Source organism: Telmatherina bonti, assembly GCF_933228915.1.
Source record: "Telmatherina bonti genome assembly, chromosome: 2".
Taxonomy (NCBI): Eukaryota; Metazoa; Chordata; class Actinopteri; order Atheriniformes; family Telmatherinidae; genus Telmatherina; species Telmatherina bonti.
Window position 1 is genome coordinate 19,490,563 of NC_136620.1, and position 22,065 is coordinate 19,512,627.

Consider the following 22,065-nt stretch of genomic DNA (forward strand, 5'->3'; position numbering starts at 1 on the left):
TGAATGAGGATTGTATTTTTGTAAATAAACCACTTCAGTGGATGCGAGTCATCCAGTGTTTCCACTCACTGTAGAATAAATACATATATAATATAATTGAACATAATGTAATTATGTCAGCTTGCCTTTGCCTTAAATGGGAAAAGAAAATGATACAGCTAAATTTTATAGAATATTTACATAATATAATTATGATTATATATTTTATTAATGTTTTATAGAATACATTAAAATAAATAATAAATCATCATAAATTCCAAATATCACTGAAAAATAAAAGTGTCATTGCATATGCCTGTAGAGGTAAAATACTGTATTTCAATAAATATAAAGACTATGTGAGCTATAGGCTCTTCTGGTTGGGTCGAATTGCTTGCTGTCAGATGTGGAACAAGAAGAAGATAAAAGTTCTATTAGAAATAAAATCAACCCAAAACCACGAGAATTTGATGAATCTGATGCAACTCTGTGGTTTTCTTGTATGTGGTAGAAACAGAAGTTGCCCTACATTAACCAATACATGGGCCAATGTTCTTTTTTGTTGTTTGTCACAATACATGAGACACCATGTTACACATTTCCACTTGGAAAGTAGCAGTTTGAATTGTAAGGTGCCAAAAGATTCCCATTCATAATATATGAATTTTTATTTATTTATTTTCAACTGTGAATTTTTTTAATACTTTAGAAAAGTCATTCTGACTACTTCTAATGTATTCATCATACATATATGATATGACATTCCAAACATAACTCATGTTGAGACCAGTCTTCACATAACTCAATTCCCTTGTTTATCGTTTTCACTCCCCTCAGGTATCGGCTTGTCTGCACAACAACATGTAAGCTTGCTTTGATGTCAGGCACTGATGTACAGAAGATTTTCAGCTGAAAGCCATTTCCAAACCTCAAGGCACTGGTGTGATACAACCAGGTGATATTTTCCTTGAAGGATTTTTGGTGGCTGTCTGGGTATATTTTCTTATCTCATCCACAAGGAACTTATCACAAAGGATTTTAGCAGAGCTACAGCTAGAACGGTTATACAAAAGAAGAGTGTATTGAAATCATAAGATGCAAGTTATTGGAAATCTTCATCAAAACTTACCATTCAGTCGCTACAATAGGAAAGTAATTGAATTTTTGAGGTCTTTTGTTTTGCATGTTTGGCTTTTGTGTCAGTTTTGTTCCCAGAGAGTCCCGTTTTGTCTGTCTAACAGAATTTTAACCTCTTACTGACAGCAACGTAATCACAATGAGCTTTGGACTGACAGTTTAGGAGTTAAAGGCTCACTGTAGTGGAAAGCAGAAGAGGCAGTGCCATGGTTTATGTGGTCCAGTACACACACACACTCACACACATAGACACAATGTGCATAATGGATATTTGACTGCTCCAGCCTGCTGGAAGTGTGCGCTGTTCTGAAATGATGTTGGAACCATGTGAAGGGCTGTGTTTTTGCCAGGATGACACACCCATTAAAATGCATATTGTCCATTTCCCCGCTGCAGCTCCCCTCTGGATTCAGGCCATGAGAATAAACGCAACACTCAGACAAACCTCTTGTTCGTTGATGCTGACAGTTACCTCACACCCTCATCCATAGGTCTGTATTCTTTGTAGTGTACTCCAAGAATATAAAGTGGAGTGCAAATTGGCATCATAACGCTGTGGGTGTTGTACTGTGCCTCTCAGCCACAGTTAAATTTAAGGTAGCAGCAGCATGCGTGTTTCCCAGCTGTGCATTTGGCAGTGAGAGCACCTCATCTTCCTCCTGCCTGCACTGAATTATTGAAATAAGAGATGCCTTTCTTTGTCTTGTTTCGTTAAGATGGACAGTCAAGACTCGAGTTGTAGAGATCAGCGTCCTTCCCAACATGAAACACAGAAGCTGTCTTTTTGCATCTGATCCTGTGAGATGACCCACGCACAAAGAACTTACTTTTACTGCGAGCCAGACATTATTTTTATGCAAAAAGCAAAGACTGCTGCAGAGTTTTCACTGATCAGGATGAGGCAGGTGCTGCAGAGGAAAGAGAGCGGTGGTTGTCTGGAGGACCCTGGTAGTTGTAGCCATCAGAGGAGATTCCTCCTGAGCGGTCCTAATGATTTTTCTCATCATCATGCCGCACTCCAGCAGAATGCTGCAGCTTACAGGAGACAGGCTACAGATAAAGAGGAGACAATGCAATGCATTGTTCTTCTGCTCTATTCTGTTCTTTCTTACCTTTCTACATGTTTCATTGTTTACATTTCATTGTTTAAGTTAAGGAAAGACCACATTTTGCACGCAGTTGGATTTTATGAAATAGTTCATTATTCAACACAAAGTGTCGAAAACACTTTTAGTCAAATGCTGAAACCATTGTGCTGCGAATATGTCTGTTTTATTAACCCAGTCACAGCATCTTACTGGAGTCCTAACTGCAGTAAACTACTAAGACTTGCCTGTTCACACACTGTAGCTATTAATGCCTATTTGTTCTGTTAAATCGCACAAGCAAAAAAAATATCCCAAAATGTCGTATTTACTTAGATGTATATTAAGCACCACTGAGTTTCAAGTTGCACAGAACAGACTGCAGTGGTTGGATATGTTAAATTCAGTTTTCAAGTGTGCACAAAGAGGTATTGACAAGTCAAATCCCTGCTGAGACTGACTCCCAATGCAAGTGATCGATGTGTGCAGTCATTGAACTGAGCTTATAGGTAGTTTGTATTCTATTAGGCATCTCCGGGGCTTTGCAGCAGTGGAACAAAGCACATGCTGATGCCTAATTGCTGGCAAGGAAAAGACCAGCTCTACTGCTATGTCTGAAGGGTCTAAACATCTGCTGCTTTTTTTCTACTTCAGCCGATGTAAAGTTGCCAAGAGAATTTTGCCGGTGTGGTTGTGACTGAGGCTGATGCATGAACCTGCACTAGAAGCTTTCATCACTGCGTCGACAGACTGGCCATTTAATTCCTTTGGATTACTTTTGTTGGGGAAAGATAAACTCCCCATGTGCTGCAGATCTAAGTCTTCATATTTTCTATGTTGATGGAGCAATCTAATACCGCCATCATATATAAACAGGATGGTGCTCAAAAACTGAATATAATCAGCTTCTCTGAGTAAATATTGATTGTGTACGATAGTGCAGCTGACAGATGCTATGTACATCCTACTATACACAACTCACTGCTCCTGTTTCGCTGTTATTTATGGCAGCTTTTAATTCATCTTGGCTATGGAGAACTGCGTAAGAAATCCAGTTGAACATCTTGTGAGCACCAGTCTACTACATCTTGCTATCCTTCATATAAATGATGCAGTTTTGTAAGGGGCTATGGATTATCTTGAATTCATAGAAGTAATTGTTTTTGTGACTTCTTTATAGTACTATCTGGTTGTTTTTTCTGTCTTAAGTTTGCAGCTCCACTGTTTGAACAAACTTTACAACCCCAATTCTTAAAAAGTTGTGATATTGTGAAAAATGTAAAAAAAAAAAATATATATATAAAAAAAATAAATAAAAAAAACAGAATGCAAAAAGATGATGATCTTAGAAATTTGTAATGTTTCCAAAGGAACATGAACAATAAATCAAATGTTGAAGAACAGACATTTTTCCATTTCAAGAAAATTATTAAGTCTTTTTAATTTTAGCAGAAGCACATTTCCAATAAGTTGACACACTGGCAACAAAAAGCTGGAAATGCAAATGCTACAAATCAAAACAATGGAAGGAGTGTCGCCTCTCAGAAGTTAAGACTGGTAGAGGTTTACCAGACAGATAAAACTAATTGCTCTTACTGAAACTAATTGGTAGAGATGGCTCATGTAGGTTTAATAAAAAAGAATAATAATCAAATGAAAAAAATAAATAAATAAATGAATAAATTTTGAAAAATTCATCCTGGCTAGTACAAATATACCTCTACTAAATGAGAGACCAGGACCTTAAAGGGTTAACCTGTCAGTCATCTGCAATACTGAAACCTCCCCATTTAGCTATAACTTAATAGTTTGTTGGCAAATATCAGCCATTGACAGATCTTGTAGGTGATAAAATCAGTCTCTAAAGAATTATGTAGTGGGAGGTTTTTAGGATTTCAGAGACACTGTTTCTGTTCAACAGCAAGTATTTAAAGGTCATTTTAAAACTGTTCATTTGTCCGGGAGAAACTTTTCTTCTTACTAATCAAGCCAAATTTCTCTCTGCTTTGAATGATTCACGAATCTTTTGACAGTTCAATGTTCTCAGTTTTTGCAATGTATAAATTATTTTCATATATCTGGTGAAGCATCTCATTATGTTACTCTTGCTAAACTCCACCTGTCTATCTGTTTGTCTATCTGTCTGTGTCTTTAAAATAGCTATTTCTGATTTCCAAACATTGTTTTCAGAATAGCTGGTTATAGATGAGGTTTCATTGCTAATGGACAATCTTAATTGCATCTAATGGAATAGTAGTCAGATATGTAGATGACAGAGCGGATGCTTGTCTTGCCTCTATTACAGACAAGTATCTTTATGCCTTGTATGCCAAGATTTGCAAAACTTTGTTTTCCTATTGAAATTTCTATGGAAATAACATGAAGAATCTGTTAATGCTCAATGGCTTGAAGGGTAAAGTTAGCAACATCATACAGCATATGTTACAGAACTTTATGAGCAAATATTTATTAGAAAAACAGTTTGTAAAGAGATGACACTGTGGAAGCTCGAGAGCTGCATGTCAAGTTAGTCCTTTAACAAGGAGAACTGAAGTAAAAGGATCAGCTCCAATAAGTCAGTCAGAGTCCCAGAGTGTGTTTGTGAGTTGACATACAAAATGAGCTCATCTTTGTTTGTCCTATTTGTGTGGGTCATTTGAGTGTCAGCATCTTCTGCAGACAAACCTCCAGCGGGCAACACTCATTTTATCATTATTTTGAAAAAGAGTCTTCTTTTCTTTGTCATGGTTTAAATAATTTATCTTTAAAACCATGATATTTCCTGTCGTATGACTTTATTATTTGACAGGTCAGAAAGACGACTGACTAAGATTAATGACTACAAGGAAGTTAAAAAGTGGGGATATTTATGTGTTTTTCTCATTTGTCGCTATTATTGCACAGTTTTGCAGCTCATTTCAAGGTAATAACTAAATTAGGCATAAGGACAGTTATTCTCTTGAAAAAATCATGACTGAAGTGCTTTGATTTTAAAATTAAACAATGATTCAATTCACAAACAATTTCTGAAGAGTTCTGTTATATCTTCCCATTGTTGGTTGTCATAATGGTGGATATAATCAGTTCCTTTGTATAAAAAAAAAAAAAAACAAACAGCGTATGAATCAGCCATGACATTGATGACAAGAAATGGTGCATTCGGTCTCTGGTCTTTGTTAGCCTCTACGAGCATGCGTCTTTTACTACATCAGTCTATATTAGCATTTGCTAAATGTGAAAAAGAATATAACAAAAGGACTGACATAAATGTACTTATATTTTTATACATATGTTCATTTATTGTTTGATTTAATAAAAATAGATGATTGGCTGCATATTAAATGATTTCTAGAAAATGTGTGTATTTGCTGCACTCCAATTAATTACAAAGATTATGTTTATAGTGTTTATCTGTTATCAAGTCCAAATTTTATTTCCAGACTTAGTTGAAGATTTGGATGGTTTTTTTTTGTTTGTTTGTTTGTTTTTTAAAAGAAGTATAAAACAGCATAAAAACAGTCACTTATTGTTGAAAATGAAAATGATGTTGCTGCACTGATTAAATTCCTGATAATTAGTCAGGGAAAACAAAAAAATCTGCTTTGCACAACCTTTGATTGCCACATCCATATCCTCCACGCCCTGAGGTGCCCTTAGGTTCTTTATCATGTAATATAATAAGCATTTTGTTAGGTCAAAATTATTTCCCATGATCATTATCCTTTCCTCTCCATCTATAATATCTGGTTAGATTTGTTTAAGAATTATTACAATTACAATGCTTACTGACAATGATCACAGCACACATGGTTGCATGATTCCACAATTAATTTGCTATTAATCTGTTCACTCTTGATCAAAGAGGCTAATTATTTTAATCTCAGGCTCAGGAGGTTCAGCCCAAACGGGACTAACAAGACTTTTTCTCATGCATGTCTCCTTTAGATCGCAGTGATAGTGTGTACAAAATGAGGCTGGTGTGGAAATCCCTGGACAAGATGAGATGTCTCAGGAAACGTTCCACGATTCCCTTCCTTGGCTTCCTCATCACCTTCCTTCTCTTCTTGAACCTCTACATTGAAGATGGCTATGTCCTGGTTTGTAAACATATATTCTAATTGCCACTGTTTTCAGATCTCAAGCTCACGTAGTTGAATTAAACCCTGTTCTTCCAAAATATTTAAATCAATTGTAAACTATTGTGTTCCTTGACTTTTTTAAATCCTGCTGAAACAATTTCTGCAGGCTGCATATTGCTGTGTTTTTATGCACCTTTAGCACAGGGGTGTCCAAAGTCAGTCCTGGGGGGCCACTGCCCAGCTTGTGCAGCCTTTGACAACAGGCTGGTAAGGAAAGGCATTTCATTTTAATCTGATGTGTTGAATGAAGGAGACATCTGACCCCAGCAGGACTGCAGCCTACGAGGATTGGGAGCGGGACACTACTGCTTTAGCATGTCTTGCTGTGGCTGACTGTGCTGAATAGCAGGCAGTCAGGTGAAGTTATATACACTTCACATTTACTTGTTTATCTGTGGGATCTCAGTTTGATGTTAACCTAGTCTATGAGTCTGCAGATTTGATGTTATTGTAGAGAGGGAACTCTGTTTAGTGAAAATTCATTAAAAGCTGATATTTTTGTTTGTTGGTTTAACGTTTATTGTAAAAAAAGAAATCTAAAATACTTCCATACATCAGAAAATTTAAAGCAATGATTTTTAGTTTTGCTTGTTGTTTTCTCGAGTTTTGTAGCAACATAATAAACCTAACATCTAACCTAAGGTCATTGCAGGGTTAGTTATGTTTCCCTGTTACCAAAGCCCCTGTTACCACACCATATCACACCTCCAACAGTGCACAGTGACTCATTACTTCGAGTCAAGTGTATTGAAGCAGAGAAACATTAAAAACCTGCAGGATAGTCTCTATCTAATTCTGTCCCTAGTCTAATCTCTAGGGACAGAATGGAATAGCCCTGCTATACACAGCCTATATACAGCCTGGTAATGACAATGGCTATTATTATTATTATTATTATTATTATTATTGTTGTTATTATTGTTGTTATTGTTGTTATTGTTATTATTGTTGTTGTTGTTAATAATAATAACAGTAATAACAATAAAATTACTATTATTTGAATGGGCTACTTGACATCCCATGTTTCTTAATAAATAGAAGTCAGACTTAGAATATTTGCAGCCCTATTGTGCCATTTTTCTTGTATTTATATTTCATTTATTTTTGGAGAAGCATTTTCCAAATATGTTTCTTTTTTCCACGTTTGAGTGACGAATCTGATCAGATATGCAACTTGTGCAACTCTATTTGTTTACTGCTCCAAACTTCATCCATTTATAATTACCGGTTTTTAAATGAGATATTTAAATTTTTTATAACCTGGACCCAAGTTGAAATCATCCAGATGATCTATCTTTTATTCATGATGTCGATTCATGATGGTGATCCCAGTACATTATCTGGGTTTGTTATCTCCATTATGAAGAAGTAGGTTGCTTTTTAGCCTACTGGTGGTTTTCTTAAGGCCATCTGCTCAACTGTGTCAATAGGCTTTAAGATCCCTATTATTTAGAAAAAAGAGCATGAACTCAGCAACAGCTATTTTCATGGATTTGTATAAATATGAAAGGAATAGTTTTAAATTATTTATTTTTCTAAAGAATAAAAAAATGCAATAGTTACTGATAAAAAAAAATATTATTATGTTTCTCCGCTAGCATGTGTAATTTGTTTTGGGGTTTTTTTTGTTTTGTTTTTTTTTCTGTTTTTAAGTTTTGTGGTCCATAACAGAGTTTGCATGTTTTCCCTGAGTATACGTGGGTTTTCTCCGGGTACTCCGGCTTCCTTCCACCATCCAAAGACATGCATGTTAAGTTGATTGGTTACTCTAAAATTGCCCATAGGAGTGCGATAGACTGGCGAGCTGGCCAGGGTGTACCCTGCCTTTCGCCCAAAGACAGCTGGGATAGGCTCCAGCTTCCCCGCGACCCTTCATCGGACTAAGCGGTGAGGATAATGATTGAATGTTCCATAACTTGATTTTCATATTGTCTTCCAGGAAAGTGATAAAAGGCAACTCAGGGAAGCCTCAGTCCATCCTCAAAGCTCGGAGCGATATGTTCACACCTTCAGAGATCTCAGTAATTTCTCTGGAACCATTAATGTCACATATCGCTACCTTGCTGGAACCCCGCTGAACCGCAAGAGTAAGTTTATATTTTATTCTTTTTTTTCTTTTTGCTTTTGATTTGTTTTGGTTTTTTTTGCTTATGTTTTCTTTGTTCTAAATTAAAGGAAATGTTACGTTGGTATGCTTGGAGGTCTTTTGACACTGGGATTCGCAGGTTTTTTTCCACTGATGAAAGACTTAGAAAAACCCTCCCCGTCATTTGTGTCACACAGAATTAATTAGTTTACAAATTTCATCAACCAATATTTTATTTACAATAGAAGATATAGACAGATGTTGAATGTCAGGCATATGATTATTTCATAAAAAATATTCGCTAAGCTTAAGTTTGGTAGACATACAGTAGTATACTGAGACAGCATCCTTAAATCTTTTGACAAATGTCCCTAAAAGCCTGATCCCTTAAATTAACTTACAGACTTTTGGAAACAGAACTTTGTCTCAATTCTGGCTGATATAAAATTTGACTTGTTCAACAGTCTTTCCTGTTGTATTTTATGTCATATGATGTCGTCATTAGGTGAAATATTCGGACTACAGAGAGAACATTAAAGCACCCAGAGTTCTGTTATAAACACATGTCGCTATAGTAGAATCAGTTTAGCATTATATTGCTAATATATGCAGAGCCTATCCTGAAAAATGTGTCATTTTGATGGAGCATGTGTTTTGTTTTGTTTTTTTTACCTGTGTTGACCCTTCAGCATTGAAAGTTTCTCTACAGATGTGCAAGTTTTAAGCTCCATATGAAAAGCAGGCACTACTAAAATGAATGCTTACAGCTTGCAACAAAATACTGTAGTGTGTGTCCTCTTGGGTCTGCCAGAAGTAATGTTCATGATTTCCAAAAGGAATTTCACATTTTCATTCCCCTGAACAACACTTTGCCCACTGAGATGTCTCCAGACTCTCAGGATCTTCTGATAGCATCTTGATGGAATATTTAAGGCAGAAATATTCTATTTCTGTTCTCCAAGGCCTTTGTCCTTCAGAGTTGAGTTGTTTCCCTGGTTTGTCCTTTTTGCCGCTTGTTGTATAAAAAGTTCTTTATAAATAAAACGTGATTTGATCAGATTTAACACATTGGATTGAAATGAATGGTCTTTTTAAGGCTTGTGCAGAACTTGATAAGCAGATTGAGAAGGTCGCTTTCAGTTGAATCTGTACTGTTGGAGCGGGAAAGTATTTAACCTGAAGGACAGTGGCCCTAGGGGACTAACTGATATTCCTGATCAATGCCATCGAGTGGTGCTATTCTGGAATTGCTTCACAATTTGTAGACAAGGTTTTTCCAGATTTCTGAGTCTCTGTGCTTCTTTTTTTTTTTTTTTTTGAGGGACTCTGTCAGTTGCTCTTTGACCTCCCGGTCATGTTATTGACCTGCTGCCACAACCTAAACAGTTTGAGTTAGATTTTTTTCAGACAGTGCATAATAATGGACATATAAAATTTAGTCATACAGGCTAATTTCAGTCCCTTGTCTCTTGGCAGGCCAAAATAACTATGAGAAGATTAATAATAAAAAGAAATCAAATATCATAATAATGATGGGAAAATTTAAAAGGAAATGAGAGCAAAAATCAAAATGTTTTAAACTTGCAAGATGTTCCTGTGGCATTTTCTTTTTAGCTGTTCTTACTGCACCAGCTTTTTGTTGCCCTGTCCCATACCTTCTTAAATGTATTGCCATGTTGTCCATCAAGTTGAACCTAATATTTTTTTGTTTTTGGGGGGGTTTTCTTTATACAATTTCAGCCTGAATTCTTGCAGCACCATTAAAGAAGAAAAATATTTTCTCACTCTGGAACAGGGCAATGCAAGCTCAGAGTAGCGTCTTTTCTACAACAACACTGGAAAGTGTTGTTGTAAAAGAATTAGAAGCCACTCATTTTATCATTCAGACTTAAAAAACTTGCTGCCAGATGACACCCATTAATTACTGCAACACTTTTTCAATGACAGAGTCATGTATTTGCTTAGCTACCTCCAGGTGGTGACTTGTTTTATGTATTTGTTTTGAACGGGGTGTGTATGTCACCAGTATACAGACTCAGAGCATCTGTTTAAGAGTTGTCAGTTACACATTTCATGGTATTACACATGCAGATGGAATCATTCAATCGTCACTTATGAAGATGGCACAAAATTACAGTAAAGGGATGTTCTAATAAGCAACCCGTAGGAGAACCACTCCCGAATACCTTGAGAAGTACCTGAAAACTCAACAAGCAGTTGGTAATTTTACGGTCAAAATACTGTCCTCAGTGTCAAAAACTTGCACACTTTATTTTGCATTTTGCACATATTCCATCTGATATAGTTGTGCAATAAAGTGTTCATGTTTATTTCACAGAGTATCTCACCATTGGATTGTCATCGGTCAAAAGGAAAAGAGGGAACTACCTCCTGGAGACGATCAAGTCCATCTTTGATCAGTCCAGTTATGATGAACTGAAAGAGATTGTCGTGGTGGTCCATCTGGCTGACTTCGACCTGGTCTGGTGCGAGAACCTGGTCCAGGAAATCACCCGGAAGTTTGCTCACCACATCATAGCTGGACGACTCCTGGTCATCCAGGCTCCAGAGGAGTACTATCCCTCTCTGGATGGGCTGAAAAGGAACTACAATGACCCGGAGGATCGAGTCCGGTTCCGCTCCAAGCAGAACGTGGACTACGCTTTTCTGCTTAACTTCTGTACAAACCTGTCACACTTCTACATGATGCTGGAAGATGACGTGCGTTGCTCCAGGAACTTCCTGACGGCACTGAAGAAAGTCATCACATCCAGAGAAGGTTCCTACTGGGTCACTCTGGAGTTCTCTAAACTGGGCTACATCGGGAAACTGTACCACTCCAGAGACCTGCCACGTCTGGCTCATTTCCTCCTCATGTTCTACCAGGAAATGCCCTGCGACTGGCTCCTCATCCACTTCAGGGGTCTTCTGGCCCAGAAGGACGTGATCCGCTTCAAACCCTCACTGTTCCAACACATGGGCTACTACTCCTCTTATAAAGGAGCAGAGAACAAGCTGAAGGACGACGACTTTGAGGAAGACTCCATAGACATTCCCGACAACCCTCCTGCCAGTCTTTACACAAACATCAACGTCTTTGAAAACTACGATGCCACTAAGGCTTACAGCACAGTGGACGAATACTTCTGGGGGAAGCCTCCCTCCACTGGAGATTTCTTTGTCATAGTCTTTAACAAATCAATCAAACTTAGCAAAATTAAGATTGCTACTGGTTCTGACGACCGGCAGAATGACTTCCTTCATCACGGGGCTCTGGAAGTTGGAGAGAAATTAGTTGGGACAAAAAAGGGAAAACAGTGTTCGTCTTACATCACATTGGGGGAGTTTAAAAATGGTAACATTGAGGTTCAAGATGTCGACCATAAGATTGCCTTTGACATTGAGTGTGTACGTATTGTAGTGACAGCCAGTCAGAAAGAATGGCTCATCATTAGAAGTATAAGCTTGTGGACTACACAACCCCCCAGCCAATGAGGACTGTACTCAAAGACTCTTAGTATGCCACAGAGGCAGATAATTTTATTATAATTTAGTAAATTATGTTTTTCTAGGTTTATTTATTTTTTAAGTCTTTATTGATGCTCATTTTGCCAAATCAAACAATGTTTTTGGTTTTGTTTTTATATGTGAAAGTTGTAACGTTACTGGACCATATTCACAGTCATTCTCAGCGACTGTCCAACTGACCTCAGAGTTTTCATTAGCAGCTATTCTATAGTTCATTCATTCTGCTCTTCAGCCTGAAGCAATTCCCGTCATACGGCAGGGCAGTTATTCAGTATTAGGTTATGGTTGTGAACGTTATTATTATATGGTATTGTGTTGTATATAAAACAAGAGTTTTTTTCCAAAACCAAACTAGGGTTACATTTTTCTGTGTCTTTGGTGGCACCATGGTGTGGTGGTAGGCCCTGTCACCTCACACCACGAAGGTTTCCAGTTAGAATCTCAGCTGGAGCCTTCTTGTTTGGAGTTTTCATAAACTCCATGAACATAAGGAAGGTTTCTTTGGGTACTTTAGTTTCATCCCTCGGTCCAATAACATACATATGAGGTTCATAGATGGAAGGTTGTTTGTCTCTATTGTTTTAACCCATGATGGCAGCAGGACAATAGAGACAGATTTGGCTCATGTCTCTATTGGTGAGTTTGCAAGAGGGATGCTTTGGAACAGTCTGCTCTATGAAGGGAAACACAACAGATCTGTTTGCTTTTTAATAAATACGGTATGAAGAACTGCAGACATGTCAGGAAAGGTAGGTGATGGATTTTGTAAAGTTAAATAGCAGGCTGCTTTCGCAAATGGTTCATATGATTTCCTATGAAAAGCAGTACAAGGATATTCCTATTCCTAGGAAATTCTGAGCCAGTCATTGTCCAATGGCCCTTTTCCGTTAGTTTTGGCTTGTCTCGACTTGCCTCGGCTCGGTTTGTAGGGTTTTTCACTTGGCTTTTGTAACCGTTTACCGATACTTTTTTTGTAGCTCCTCAACCCAGGTTCTAAGCGAGCTGAGGGTTGTGTTACGTCGCCAGACTGCATGCTGCTATTGGTCAGGGGCGCGGCCAATCAGAGGTCAGGGAGTGATGTCACTGTAAGAGCGACTCCAACTTGCAAGTTGTGTACATTACATGACAAGCAATGGCGCAACAAAAGTCTGTTCCATGGTCCAACATTGAGGTGGAGACATTTCTTTGCTTGGTTGCTGAGGAAATTATACAGAGGGAACTAGAAGGAGCGACACGAAATGAAAAAAAATCTATCAAGAGCTTTCCGACTCAATGGCCACGGCTAGCAAAAGAGTTTTCAGCAGTGTTGAAAGAAGCTGAAAAAGCTCAAAAGTGACTTTCGGCAGGTCAAGGACCACAATGGTCAGAGTGGATCAAACAGATGAAACTGGAAGTGGTTCCAACAAATGGATACAATTTATGGTCAGTGACTGGCAAGCCGCAGACCAAGTAGCAGATTACCTCTAGGTCCTGTGTTGCTATAGAGCTTGCCCTGCACAACACTGACATCACAGTGATTTCACACAAACCCTGCCCATTTTAGACCTGGTACTAAATTGTAATGGAAAAGAAACAGGACCAAGCTAAGAGGAGCTGAGGCGAGTTAAGTTGAGACAAGCTGATACTAATGGAAAAGAGGCACAAGTCTCTGTAAGCGCTCTGTTGCATTTTCAGCAGCACCTTTCTGGTTCAGAGACAACAAAAAGGCAGAGAATGCAGAAAAATGTTTTACCTTTTCCATAATTTCCTTGTTTAACTCTGGTAGACTAGCAATGTTTTGTTCTCTAATGTCATTTTTGTGTTTGTGTATGTGTGTTTTTTATTTATTTTTTTTATTTATTTATTTTTTTTTTTATACCTCAAATCATTTTGAATGAAACTATTTATTCATGGTTGTTTAATTTACAATATTTAAGGTAATTATATGATTATTTAATTATTTACCGCTAATAATAATAGTAATAACAAGAAATAGTCTAGAAAGACTCAAGATCCGGTCTAATGGGAATCCAGTCTGTCGGCAACTCCTCAGCATTTCGGCATGTTGTCAGGAAAACTACACAAATTCATGAGATTTAAACTGTGACTATGATGAAACTATGATAACAATGAAAAGGTTGCTTCTCATCCTAAATGGACTTTAAACAAAGTAGATTATTTAATATAAAAACAGTGTTTATTTCCAAAAATTCTCAGGTCTGTTTCCAATGTGGTTGCTATAGATGCTGCTATGTGCATGGCACGTTCCAATTCTGTTTCTGCTGGTGATGAGTGGGCTTCTATTTCAAATTACTGTAGGCTAGCGGTAACAAGACTTTCATAAGCTTTTTCTATGTCTACTGTCATGTATATTTTAGGAATATGTTGGAGGTTTTTACAATGATTACTACATTACTATAAAAACATGATTATTATTTAATTATACAGATTTTTATAAACCACATCCTCATTAAAACCTGTTTCTCTTTAATTAATTTAATCAATTTGGACTTAGTACATTAAATTAAATGCCCAGCTGTGCATCATGTAATTATTTATGAACAAGCAAACACCGAACATCTTTTATCTCCAGTTTAAAGCTAGGTTATGCTGTTGCCAACTGTGAATTTTTACATTCTAATTTAATTTCAATGAAACTTTTGTCTTATGTTTTCCACATTTCCCAAGGTTTTGAAATGGTAGTCTATGAACAGGTATATGATCATCTGGGATGTAACACTTGACTTTTATCAATGGGTTGTGTGTTGACCCTAAATCCAGCATTTTAGGCCTTGTTACAAGCCAATATGAACCTTCTAGATTGTGAATATTATTAATTATAATTCTAAAGGTTACTCATTTTGGAATATACTTCACAAAAATGGATGGAAAAAAATCAAAAGGCTTAATTTTATATACAAAACTTGCATGTGTTCTGTAAAACTAAGGCTCTGATGGTCTGTCAATTAAGTGAAAGAAAAAAATCCAAATTTAAGCTTTCACTACCAAACACATGACTGGAAACATCTGCATCTGGAGAATGAACACACTACATAAGGCATTTGAACTTTCACCTCGAGACATATTTGAAGTCTCATAATTTAATGACAAAGGGGGCTAAGGATGTGGAGGAAAACAGTTATAGAGAGCTCTGGACCTTAGCTAATATGTAATAACTCACATGTTATACCCAGCAACTAGGAATCCTGTCAAATATGGATGAAATCCATTTACACCCATTTAATAATTAGATAACCATGATCTGAATCAACATTCACGTTCACATTCTCTTTAAAACCCAATTCTTTTGTCAATTCAATATTTACTACTTTAAGATGGATGCAGAACAGTCCTATTAAGAACCACAACTACCTGTAGCAGCTCCATGCAGCTGAAAAATCAGCACCATCACTCTAATTTGTTTGTTTTCAGAGCAGCTTTTAAGATGGAATCTGATTATAAGTGAGAAACATGACAACCAGAAATTATGGAGTATCCTTAATAATATGTTAGGAAGTAATGTTAAATCTACTCCATCATTTATTGAATCAGATGATTATTTATTATTACAAAACCAATGGATATAGCCGATCATTTAAATAATTACTTTTGTGGTAAAGTTGACAAATTACGAGGTGGCATGGAACAAACAAATAATATGGATGCAGAAGCTTTAATTAAGAACAGAATTATGATCGGGAAAAGCTGCAATTTTGAGTTTAATAATGTTACTGTGGATCAAGTCAAAAAGTTATTATTTGACTGCAAAGAAAAACTATCGGGTGTAGATAATATTGACTCAAAATTATTAAAACCTGTTCCAAAGAAAATTGCTGTTCCGATGACTCACATTTTAAATTTGAGTTTTAGTTTATCTGCTGGCTTGGAAAACAGCTAAAATTGCGCCTTGACCAAAATGTACCTCCACTTCATTTTGTGGCCCAAACAGTAGACCAATCAGTCTGTTACTTGCTCTGGGTAAAATCATGGAAAGGATTGTTTTTGGAAAAGTTTAAAAGTATTTTTTGAAAACAATTTAAATTCAGAGTTTCAGCATGCATACAGAGCAGGTCACTCAACCACTATTGCCATGGCGCAGATGACAACTGGCTGGTTGACAGCATTAGATAACAGAAGGTTGGCAGCAGCTGTTCTATTAGACTAGTTTAGCTTTTGACGGTATTGACCACAACCTTCTGTTGAGGAAGATACAGTGTTATGGTTTCAGTCCAGCAGCATAACTTTGGTTTCAGAGTTATTTAGGAAACAGGTCTTTTTCAACGGAAGTTTCTCAAATGGAAAGGCTGTCTGTTGTGGTGTACCACAAGGTAACTGCCTGGGACCACTTTTGTTTTCTATATACCCAAATGATTTACCATTAGTTTTTACAAAAGACAAAAATTGCAATATATGCCGATGATTCAACTATTAATCATCACAAAGTATAGTAGAACAACTTGAAATTGTTTTAACCGAAGAATTAAAAACTGTATTTAAATGGGTTACAAATAATAAATTGGTACTACTTTTTGGAACTAGACACATGCGACTGAATGAACCTAAATTGAACATTTTTGTTGAGGGCATAAGTGTTGAACAAGGGCAAGTGGCCAAACTACTTGGGGTTGAAGTGGATAATAAACTGCCATGGTCTAAACACATCAATAAAGTCATGTGCAGGAAGGGAAGATGTCTTTCGCTGGTCAAAAGATACCCCATGACATGATTGGAGATGTTATAAATTCACTTTTGTCTCAGTTAGACCATTGTTCTGATGTTTGGTCCTGTATTGCTACAACAAATATAATAGCCTTGCAAATAGTTCAAAACAGAGTCGCTCGATGCACACTTCGGTACTCATTTAGAACTAGTGTAAACTGGATGCATAATGTATTGTCCTGGTTAAATGTAAAAGAGAGATTTACAGCCTCATTGCTAAATTTAACCAGAAATATTAGTACAACTAAAATTCCAAGAATGCTTTACCAAGAGCTTTGTTTTAGTTTTGAGGAACACAACAATGAAACCCGATATGCTACGGAGGGCAGATTCAGACTACCGAAAGTACAAACTATGGAAAAAGCACTGTTATCTATAGAGCTATGTACAACTGGAACTCATTGCCAAGTAACATTATTAAAGCAAACAGTAAATATTTGTTTAAAATTCTTTTAAAAAGGCATCTCCAAACACATTAAATTGTTGTGTCTTAAATATAGTCTTGAATAGTAAATACCATTTAGTAGTCATTGTTTAGTAACCACTCTCATCATTGCATAAACTACGACTATAAGAGACCACAAAGAGGAAGGTTATCTCTCTTTTATTGCAGGAATAATAGACTGTGTGACCACAGAGTGTGTGAGTGTGTGTGGATAGGGTGGGGGTGGGATGTGCTAGTTATGTGCTATCGCTGTTAGGTTGTATAGAAAACTGGTGTAATCATATTATTAGAGGAATGTTGTATTGACTCCATGAAGAATAGCTGTATTGCAACAGCTAATGGAGATCAAAATAAATACAAATACAAATGGGGGTACCTAATAAATCCAGACAAATTTTTACCTCTAGATTACTTATGTTGATGCAAGGTAAATATCATGATTTATTTGAGATGAATAATCTTTAATTAAATAAAATCAGTTTAGCCTGGTCAATCATTCAGTTTACTGCTGTAAAAAACGTTGAAAAATTCTTTTCAAATTCAAATTCTTACTTCATATTTCAAAAAGATTGTACAGCCGAACTGGTAAATATTCAGTAACTAAATAATCTTTTAAGAGAAAGTAAAACTGTGGGTTAATAATGATATTCTGGTCAATCATTCTTTAAATTACAGCTTTTGGCTGACATTGACAACAGGAGAAGCCAAAAAACAAGAGGAAGGGAAAAAAACTCCTGAAAGAGAAGCAACTCCTACAGAGACGGCCATGTAGAACACAATGTGACATACACGACTCACAAAAAGTTAGGGATATTTGGCTTTCAGGTGAAATTTATGGAAAATGCAATATGTTCATGCTACAGTGATATAATATCATAAAAGTAAGACATTTAAGTAGAAGGATGCACTACTGATTTCCTCATCTCAAAAAATTCATTCAACACAAAAGGTAACAACAATGGTAGTTACACCACAACAAAAAATTTGAACGTCTTAAAATCTCGTCACGTGCCCTTGAGCATCAATTACAGCTTGACAACGACGTCTCATGCTGTTCACAAGGCAACTTATTGCCTGCTGAGGCATGGCATCCCACTCTTCTTGAAGGGCAGCCCTCAGGTCATTGAGGTTCTGGGGTGCAGGGTTTCGAGCCTCTACACGACGGCTCAGCTGATCCCACAGGTTTTCAATGGGATTCAGGTCTGGAGAGAGTGCAGGCCATTCCATTTGAGGTACACCAGTCTCCAACAGCCGTTCCCTGATGATGCGGCCTCGATGAGCAGGAGCATTGTCGTCCATGAAGATGAAATTAGGCCTGTGCTGTTCATGTAGGGGCACAATCACTGGATTAATGATGTTATTCAGGTAGTATGGGCTTGTCACTGTACCATTCACAAAGTGTAGGGCAGTCTGTACCAAGTGGACACCCCTGCCCACACTGTAACACCGCCACCACCAAAAGCTGGCCTGGTGACAACAGTGGCTGATGCATAGCGCTCTCCCTGACGTCTCCAACATCGTTGCCGGCCATCATTTCTGCTCAGTGTGAATCGACTTTCATCAGAGAACAGCACTGAGGCCCACTGGTTCCTCGTCCAGCGTAAATGCTCCCTGGCCCATGCAAGACGATGATGCCTGTGCCTGGTGGTGTGGTCAGGTACCCGTGCAGGTCGTCTAGCACGCAGACCACGCTGATGTAAACGGTTTCGAATAGTCTGACGTGACACTTGGGTGCCTCTCACCTCTCTTAAACGTGCCTGGAGTTGAGTGGCATTCATCATCCGGTTTCTCAGGGCAGTGTTCACAATGTAGCGGTCATCAGCACGGGATGTGGCCAAAAGACGTCCACTTCTAGGCCTTTCTGTGACTCTTCCAGTCTCTCCATATCTCTGTTGCAACCTGCTGATGACACTCTGTGACACTCCAAGCTCAGTGGCCACTTCTGTCTGAGAACGTCCTGTTTGAAGCATCGCAATGGCAAGGGACTGTTGTTCCATTGTTAGGTGTCGTCTTGGTCTCATGATGTCAAAATGTGAACAGCATGATGAGGACAACTGTTTAAACACCAGCTCTAATTGAACCAGGACATTTATTGGTCAATTCAAGGATCACACACCTGCCGTGATTTTTGCCGTTAAGCTCCTCGTTAGAGAACAGCAACTTGTGCAAAATGTATTGAAACATTTAACAGTTGGACATGTGCATTTAAAAGCTTAGAGAAGATCACATTAAGTTCACCTGAACAGGTTTGAATGCATTTTAGGCTTGTTGTGAAATTTCACCCAAAAGCTGAATATCCCTAACTTTTTGTGAATAGTGTATGTTGTGCTGATTATGACTATAAAGCTTGTGTAAAGGACATTATTATAGGGGAGTAGTGACATCTGGCTCAAAATCCTCCTGGATGTCTCTCTTGCGAGAAGTACCTGGCAAGACCAACCGGAAGGAGAGTTTATGTAAGCTCTAGGATGTGCTAGAGCAGGGGTGTCCAAAGTCGGTCCTCGAGGGCCGCTGTCCTGCAGGTTTCCCATGTATTCCTGTTCCAACACATCTAGCTTCCACTAAATGGATCAAACAGCCAATGACGTGCACAACTGATTAAGCTCTACTACTAATTAATTTGAATCAGGTGTGTCTGAGCAGGGATACATAGAAAACCTGCAGGATTCTGGCCCTCGAGGACCGGAGCTGGACACCTCTGTGCTAGAGGGACTACTTTTTTGCTGGCATTTGAATGCTTTGAGATCCCCCCCGGACAAACTGTGAGAAATGATTAAGACGAGCTGGAAGAAGTGTCCAAACAGAAAATCCGCTGCTTCTGTGCTCCAGACCCGGACTTGTAGGAAATGGATGGTTGGATTGACATTAGTGGTAAAATGACACACATGCACACACAGACATTATCAGAGAGCAAAACCTTTGTAGTTTACCAAGAAATTTTAACATTTTTTGTCATGTGAATGCATATTATCAATAGTTTCTTGTCCCAGTCAAAGTTTTTTTCACCGGACAGGATGAATGAATGTCCTAGCGGCGCAGGCACACTGAACTCTCATGTTCCTGGAAATTCAAAGCAAATCGCACGCAAAGTTAACCACTCGCATGATTTGCTACGAATAAGTAATAAGAATGCATTATAAAAGCACTGCATTTATACAACACTTTTCTAGTCATATGTTGACCTCAAAACGCATTTACATTACATGTCTCATTCCTACAGCTGTTGCCTAGATCTGACCAACTGCAGCAACCCCAGATCACAACACTGCTGCACGTGTTTGTAGAGTGGGCACTAGGCAAGGTCGCTGCATGATTTCATCTGCCTCTCTTCTGATGCTCCCATCACAGTTAAACAGCATAAATCTGGACTCGTCGGACCACCTGACATTCTTCCATTGTGCAAAGGTTCAATCTTTATTCTCACCCCTGGGAAACTGAAACCTTTTCTTTCATTTAGCTCCACTAATGAGTGGTTTTCTTATGGCTATACTGCTGTTCAGACCCAATCCATTGAGTTTTCTTCACACTGTTCTTGTGGAAATCTTCTTACTTTCACTGTTAAACACAAACCTGAGTTCTGCTATTGACTTCCATCATTTATCAGTAACAGTGAAATTGTTATTGTCAAAGATGACTGGACATGAAGGGAGCGAAGTAGAGCGAAGCTTATACAAAGAACACTAATAAATCTCCACATTTCAATGCATTTTTGGAAGCCATGCCTGATTGTGTAACTTACATCATCTTTAGATAACAGTTTAACTTTTTAATTACCTCAAGATAGCACAGTGTTTTCTTTCTCTCAGCACATATTATCTGGAGATAAATTTGCATTGGTCTTTAGGGTCACAAAAGAACTTAGCCAAAAGGCGACGCTATTGATTTATCGGTTGATCTACTTCTCTACCCCTGCAACCCCCCACCCCACCAACCTATGATCACAATGTCTTGGTAGTCACCAAAAGAACAAGATTGTTCTGCTGCTCCTCAGCATGAAGAAAAGCCAGATGAGGCGACTCGGGCATCTGATTAGGACGCCTCCAGAGGATGTTTTCCGGTCACGTCCCAGCGAGAAAAAGCCCTGGGGAAAGCCCAGGACATACTGGAGGGACCGTGTCTCTCAGCTGGCCTGGGAACACCTCAGGATTCCCCCCAGGGGAGCCTAAAGAAGATGCAAGGGAGAAGGCAGTGCTCTACGAGGTAGAAAATGGATGCTTGGATGGTTATCTAAAGATAATTAGTTTGTTTACTCCGGAAAATGGGTTACATTAAAAAAGTATAATGAAACAGAAAATTCTTTGTTAGATTTCAGGACAGACATCAGCAAGCTTTGAATGAATGTCACATCCACAAAGTACTGTCCTTGATTCTTTGTAATTGTGACAGTAAAGAATTAAAATTAGGTGCAAACATGAATCACTCATTTTGAAGCTCACATTGATCATCTTGTCATGTTGAGAAAATAAAGGTGCTTATTTTAGAATGACTAGTTACACTTGGAGGTTGCCTCCATGAAACAAAACTGAATTTTCAAGATACACAAAAATAAACTTCTCATAATGAAAACAAGCTTTATTATCCCAAGATAACAGAATTATTAATCCATAAACTCCACATACCAGCATCAGAACAACTGACTGCAACATACAGCAGCTCTCGGCTTTCGTATGTGCTCATTACAGTTCCCAAAATATAAAGTGGGCTAATAAGCCAAAAAAAAAAAAAAAAACTAAAAAAAGTTATTCACTAATAATTAAAAGTTTCTTTCAGTGAGATTCCCAAAACAATAAAAACGGTTAAGCTTTTTTTAGTTGTAAGGAAAAGAAAATGAAAAACTGCTTCAGGCAAGTTTTCCATTCAGAGGCTGATGAAATGTGTTTAGATATATATATATATATATATATATATATATATATATTTTTTTTTTTTTTTTTTTTGTATTTGCTGAAAATATGAAAGGCATACAAA

General features: G+C 37.7%; 1 protein-coding gene across 1 annotated transcript; it reads left to right on the forward strand.

Annotated features, from left to right (window-relative positions):
- Nucleotides 1-6,166: 6,166 nt before the first annotated feature.
- Nucleotides 6,167-11,921, forward strand: mgat4c (mgat4 family member C; the record flags this gene model as incomplete). Its single annotated transcript, XM_079247288.1, has 3 exons — nt 6,167-6,298; nt 8,280-8,427; nt 10,765-11,921. Exons 1-3 carry the CDS (start codon nt 6,170-6,172, stop codon nt 11,919-11,921), a joined length of 1,434 nt encoding a protein of 477 aa, XP_079103414.1. The 5' UTR covers nt 6,167-6,169.
- Nucleotides 11,922-22,065: the final 10,144 nt, after the last annotated feature.